A 6,881-nucleotide genomic window follows, 5' to 3' on the forward strand; every position below is an offset into this window, starting at 1 on the left:
ATTAATAACTTCAACTCACAAATAAATTATTTACAAACTTAATATATCTGCAATGTAAGGGCATATTATATACACAGAGAATAATAAAAAACCAAATTAGTAGAAATTGAAAATAACTTAAACTTACAAAACAAATAATTTACAATAATAATACATCTGCAATAGAAATGACGGGGCCTGTATCAGTATCGTGAGGCAGTATATCATCAACTTCGCCGAACGCGTCATGTTCATCGTTAGGATCATCAGGATCATCATGCGGTGCGGGCTCCCTGTTCACTCTTTCGTACATGCTGCTATTAAAGAGAGCGTACATTTCGTCTGTAGGCTCAAATTTTTTGCAGCATCCACTCCAAAGGACGCGGAGCCGAATCCGCATGATGGCCATGAGGATCTCCAACCCCATTCTGTTGCGCGCCTTCGTCTTGATGGCGTTCATGACACTGAACGCCCTCTCGACGACGGCGTTCGAAAATGGGAGCGACAGGACACGAAGGGCAAAGTTGGCGATAAGCCGGAAAACTGGCACCTCGTTCTCACAATACTCATACACGCCACACCAGAAATCTGTCGATTTGGAAGGCACTTCGCCACCAAAATACGCCTTCCAATCAACACTCGGCAGCCGCTCCCATTGAGACCTGAGGTCATCCCTGTCCACTCCACGAGCTGTGGAAACATGGAAATAAATTAAAATTTCATCAAAAAATTAAATAACCTGGGTCTATCCGTACTTACGAAGTAATGACAACGGCAGTTTATGGAATGGGAAGCGGCTGGTCCTCACAGGGCATAGGGCTGTCGCGGGGACGAAGCCGGACAGGGCCTCACACAGCAGCTTCGTGTCCGGCAACAGCGTCACAAGCTCGCGGCACAGGTGGTGCAGGTACTCGACGCACTTCCCCTGCACCCCAGCGAGCTTGGCGCTGTCGACGACTCTATCGCCGGGAGCGCCAGCGCCGTTCAGCTGCCCCAGCAACTGTATGAAGCCCCCCTCGAAGCAGCTCATTGATGAGTACGGCAAATATGCAGTGCCGTCCTCGAGGGCCCCAAGGATTGTTGCGATATCCGAATCCCTCTGGAATGCATCCTCATCCCTGGTGAAAGGGATCCTGCTGGGCTTTAGAATGTGTCGCAACAATCCATAGACAACATTTCGAAGCTCCATAAAAACTCTGGTAACCTGTAAAATGCAAAACAAAACTCACATATAATAACAATAAGTGGAAATTTGTGTTAGGGCCCGAAATAAATTACACCACTTACCTCGATGTTGTCGCCCTGAAACAGGGCATTGACCCTTGCAACCTCTGCTGTGATTGGCTTCAGGAACAGCAGGTAGAGTCGGTTGCACGGGTCCTGGAAGAGGGCGTGCAGCCTCCGGCCCTTCACGCACTTGTCGCTTGCGCGAAGGGTGGGGATGAGCTGATCGAAGTGTGCCTTCAGCTCGTCCCACTGCGCGGTGATCACGGCCAGAGCTCTCGACCAAGCCAACCACCGCGTACCTGTCGGGGAGGGGGGGAGAGGGGGTGTGTGAGACATAGCGGTAAAAAAGAAATGCTGATTTTGCATAGAACGCTCGCATTCGCATCTAAGACACCACGTACCCGAAAGCTGCACTAGCTTTAGCGGCATGTCCCCGTCGTTCATGGCCTTGAACAACGCCTCATAGTTCTGCCTCCGCAGAGGACTCGAAGCGAACCAGTTTCTCGTCTCCCGGACGAGGAACTCCAGGTCCTCTGGGAGCACATCTGAGGCGTGTGATGCGGCCAAGTGCAGCGTGTGACACACACACTTCACAAGCTGTAAGTTGGGGACCTGAAATAGTGTCAAAATTAGAATGCTATAACGGTAATCAAAGCATGTAACTAAAACAACAAAATTTTCAGCAACTATACTTACATCCCTCTTCAGCAAGGAATACACGGACGAGTTGTCATGCACTGCACTGCACATACTGGCTGCCCCGTCCGTGCCCAGCCCCACCAGATTTTGGATGCGGAGACCGACCTCCTGCAGATACTCCTTTGTGAGGGTGTACAGGGATACGGCAAAAGCCCTGTACACCTCAGCGAAGCCCAGAAAGTCGGTCACAACTGCCTTTCTGGTAGGGCTGTGGTACCTCACCATGAAGGCGAGGTACTTGACGACCGAGACATCCGTGGATTCGTCTATGATGAGGGAGAACGGCCGATCGCCGATGTCCCTCACCAAGTCGGTCAGCATGGCAGGTGCAATCACATTTTTTATTAGCATGGAGCACTTGGTGCGGTGCATGCGCAAGTGCTGAAGCTTTGACCCCGTGCCCAACCTCCGCAGCAGCTCGCCAAGATGGTCAACGCTGCGCACGGCGGTGTGACACGCCACAAACACTGTCAGCACGAGGTCAATCAACTTGACCTCCTTATCGATAATTCTAACAGCACCTGAAAGATAATTTAAACAAATTAATGCCAATGAACGCGGACGTTAGGAATGCCACAAAATATCTGAGTACTCGTACCCATATTGGCCAATGTTGGCTGCTGTCGCCGATTCCAGTGTGCTGCATTTTTAGAGTGAGTCAGGGTTGTCCCGTGATCATCGACAGCAGATTTTCGATTATCCTTAAATGTGTGCTTACAGTATTTGCAATGGGCTTTCCCATCTTTTTCTTCCAGCCAAGCTACAATAAAAAATACCAAGCTTAAATTTGTGCGAAAACAAGTATTCGTCATTCCTATCCTGACACCTCCGCGCCCCGCGGCCCGCCGTCCCCGCGCCCCGCCGTCCCCGCGCCCCGCCGACCCCGCGGCCCGCTGACCCGGGCCGCCAGTAGAGAGCACGCTGCTTGCAGCGACAAAGTGTGTGTGTGTGCGAAAGAGATGCCCAGGCGGGCACACACACAGTCGCATGTCGCACTCTCCCAGCAGGCAAATGAACCCTTCCGTGCAAACGACACCGCGCTCGCCACAACACGTACATCACATCACATGCGTGCTCTCGATCCGCCCCGCGGCCCGCCGCCCGCGGCCCGCCGCCCGCGGCCCGCCGCCCGCGGCCCGCCCCCGCGGCACAATTTTCCGCACCCAAGCACACGCGAAACAGATGAGCGCTGAGGTGTCAGGATAGTCCAGTTTAAAGGGTTAAAAAAAATACTCACGTTTGCCTTTCTTCCAGTCCTCCTTGAAGCGGCGGTTGCGATCATGGGGACCCATAATCAACAGGTAAACCTCAAACACTTAGGTGATCACAACAAGAGATGCCGCGCGCCACGCACAGGTAAGAGGTCCGGGTGTGGGTGGAGGCGGAGACTAAAACTAAATTGTCCTTCACAGGAGGGGGTCCACAAAATCACAAAGGATCCTCACTGAGATGCACAGGTAACACCGGAGCACAGGTACAATGAAGCACAATCAAATGATGACACGGTAGCGGTGAACAGTCCGGAGCGCGCGCGCCAACGCCGACACCGCGGCAGCAAGAGTACGCACTTGTCGCGGCGAGGAGCACTGGAGGACTAGACCGGGCGGGGGCGAGCGAGACCCCAGGGGTGCGCTTGCCGCTCAGATTTTCGCGCATCCTATTGGCTGTTGCAGTCACGTGCCGCAATGCTGTAAACTCACCGGAACCACCCCAAGCCCTTGGTCATTCCCTATCGGCCGACTCTCGGCCTGCGCTCGGCCTGGGCCGGTCCGTTAGGATACCCCACACCCCACACAGCTCCGAAGGGGGCCATCCCGCAACTGACGAGACTGTAATTCTTCTCTTTCCCTCTCATTGAGGACGCACCAAAAGGTTAGACAGAGAACGCAGCGATGCAAACCATTACACGACCTTCCCCTAGCCGCGGCCCCGCAGGCTCCAACAGGCAAGTGCAAGGCCAGGCAAGGCCGGGCGGGAGCGCAGCTGAAAGTTGTAAAGTCGTCATCTGTCACGGGTCGGGGCCCGCCGCCGGCCCGCCCGCCTCCGGACGACGCGGCCCTGCCCAACGAGTTGGAAAGAGACGGACCTGTCTGCGTCTCTGTCCCACTCACGTAAGAGTCGTGTTGTACCCCCTGCCCCCTCCCCCTTGTCTTTTTTTTTCCTCCTGTCTCTGCTGAATGAATAGAGTGAGGGAGAATGGGCGTGCTGGTGCGCTGTGCGCTGCAGAGTGCCGGCCGAGCCAAGACAAAAGGCCCTTTTTTTTGCCCTCCTTTTCCGTAAATACAGATATCGGCCGCGTCCGGTCGAAACGGCCACATTTTGCCGTGGCCGCGGCCACCCAAAATTCCTCCTGCCATCGGCCCTTCCAAACGGCCACAATGGCCGGAAAATGCCACATCTGGCAAGCCTGGGAGCCGAACCCCGCGCGGCCGCCGCCCGGCCGGCCCCACCAGCACGCGAGAGTCTCTAGTTCGAGCGCGCGCCGCCGCGGCGCCACCGTCCAACCACTGTCTCTCTCTGTCGCACGGCTCGTATCGCGCTATCTAGGCGACCGCGGCGCGGCCACACCTTCGCGCCTCGCGGGCGTTGCGCGGCCGCGGACAACGAAGCCCGCTGCCCTGGAGAGCGGCGGCGCCAGCGCCCAGCTGATCGGCTGCAGCACCGCCCCGCGGGCCCGCGGCGCACCCTCCTGGCGACGACCACGACGACGACGCAAACGCCCGGGCCGTTAAACGCGGTTCACACGGCGCGCCAATACGCGGGGACAATAAGGCTCGCGAACACGAACACGGCCTCCATCAACGTGAGAATGCAAAGTGACACACGACCGCACTGCTCCGCACGATGCGATGACGGGCGCCCCCCGGGCAGGGCGTTGTCGAGACGGTTCTCGCGCGCCTGAGTCACAACGGTGACGGGCGCGCCGCGGCACTGGCCGCTCTGCCATTCACACACTCACCTCCTACCTCTACCTCCTCCCTCCTCCTCCTCCCCCACGCGCGGCGTCGCGTTGCGTCGCGAGATAAGACAACGCGGCGGGCGCGGGCACAACCGCGAGCATGACGCCCACGGCATTGCAGTGGGGCGTCGTCCGGGCAATCACTGTTCTCCCGCAATGCAAGCGGTGCAGGAGATTCGTCGACAAACAGACTTGGAAATCGTGGATGAGACGAAATTAGGCTGTGAAAAAAGGAGGAAAGAATGTAGGGGTACAACGACAATGAACCTCCCCGAGCCCCCGTATACTTACGTATGTACTTACTTGGACGCTAGTAGCGGGCGTCATAATTGGCGTTGCTTCGGAACACTTTCATAGTGGAGACACCTCCACACCAGTATATGTCTCTCTTTGGATCGTAACGAGTGTCGTCATTTGGACCGTCTCATCGGCACCGATGGCCATAAAATAACTTCAGGGCGCCGTTCCAAAGGGATGAGTGCTGCAATGAATGGATGCAGCAATGAATCGATTTAAAAAACAACAACATACAATACATACAAAATGATGAAATTAATGTCATTTAATTGATTGAGATTAATGGGTTTAGTATATGCTTGGTACACTTTCCCAGAAACAGCAGGCTATCCCATGAAATAAGTATCACAGAATTACACGTTTACAGAGGTTGATGTATGGTTGAGACAAGTATGATTCTTACTTTGGAGGGGTGGCCAACAGATTACCCGTATGATCACCACAACACAACATTTAGTCACTTACCACGGAGTAGTATACTTGGGATAAAAGGGTATGGTGAAGAGATTATGGTAACATACTAATACTAACATTCTAAGAATTCCCAGGGATTACCAGTGGTTACTGTGAGGGTGGATTAATATAGCTTCCCACAACTTTTTGTGCTAAGGATTACCTCCTGGAAGAATACCTTGGGTACTCCTCGCCCATTTACCACGATGCAGAGCAGAAAGGAGTGTACAGCCCCTCGCGAACCCACGGATGGGACGGCACCTTGACAGCCTACCCAAGGAATGGGCCGGCCGGACCCGCCATGACTGCGTGACCCGAGAAGGGGGCTCCAGTTCGCTATGAACAAGCAGTCGTTATAACCCCTGTTAAAGTTAAAGATCACCATCCGTATCTTGCCTCAACTTGATCAAATTAATCATGATCAAGTTCGACAAATCGTCCCATAGAGAAACATTGGAAAACAGGGCTTCCCTCCTGAACACCCTGAACACTAACCTCAAAGACGCATACCAAGCCAGTTTCATTTGACACGTTGCTCATTTCAAATTGATTGCGTCGATGCCTAACTACACGAATAAAAACATTTCGCAGTCTCACAAATACTAAAACTTGTAAATCACCGGAAAAAAGATTCGGTCAAAAGCACAAACTCACAAATAGTCTAGCAAGAGGCATGGCACCTGATGGCACGGCCACACACAACAACATTCAAACAAACAAATGGAAGCTGTGCTTGTTGGCCGCCAGGGGGCATGGTCAACACAAAAACAACAAAAGACTAAACGACCGCCAACAGACAAATGCCACCCCAAAAAGTTGGGTTGTATGTTTTTTTTTCTTTTTTTTTTTTTTTTTTTCCTAGTCTAGATTCAAGTTTGCCTAGGTTTATATGGGGCTGATGAAGGTTAGAGGTGCGAGCTTGTCAGAGACAGAGTTGGGAGACGGGACGGGAGACGGGCTGCAGACTCGCAGCCGGACGGCGCCGTCCGATGGTGAGATAGGCGAGCCCGCCGAGCACTCCTGCACCGCGGTACGGCATGACCACGAAACTTCCTCGGCGTGACAGACATGTGTAGCTGGCCGCACGAGTACCTTGCCCTCCTCTGCTCTCGCGTACTATCTGATCCGCGCCTCCGGTCCAGCGGTAAGGAGGAGGATCGAAATCCTCGGCCACCACACCACCGGAGATTTTCTTCTCCTCCAACGTCCAAAGCGGCGTACGGGGCGCGGGACGGACCGACTGGCGGAGCAGATCAGGGTGTACGGG

At 54.1% G+C, this 6,881-nt stretch overlaps 2 protein-coding genes across 2 annotated transcripts in view; both read right to left on the reverse strand.

Annotated features, from left to right (window-relative positions):
* Positions 1-6,881, reverse strand: part of LOC113212283 (fasciclin-2) — a 332,751-nt gene that overhangs the window by 311,788 nt on the left and 14,082 nt on the right. The window lies entirely within an intron of this gene.
* Positions 7-4,848, reverse strand: LOC113217939 (uncharacterized). The gene is made up of 7 exons (XM_026438040.2): positions 3,143-4,848; positions 2,504-2,665; positions 1,903-2,426; positions 1,608-1,818; positions 1,267-1,505; positions 739-1,183; positions 7-669 (listed from the first exon to the last, which is right to left on the reverse strand). The coding sequence occupies exons 1-7, from the start codon at positions 3,195-3,197 to the stop codon at positions 140-142; spliced, it is 2,166 nt and encodes a 721-aa protein (XP_026293825.1). The 5' UTR covers positions 3,198-4,848; the 3' UTR covers positions 7-139.

This window comes from Frankliniella occidentalis, unplaced genomic scaffold (assembly GCF_000697945.3).
Source record: "Frankliniella occidentalis isolate FOCC.00 unplaced genomic scaffold, Focc_3.1 Scaffold6, whole genome shotgun sequence".
NCBI classification, from domain to species: domain Eukaryota; kingdom Metazoa; phylum Arthropoda; class Insecta; order Thysanoptera; family Thripidae; genus Frankliniella; species Frankliniella occidentalis.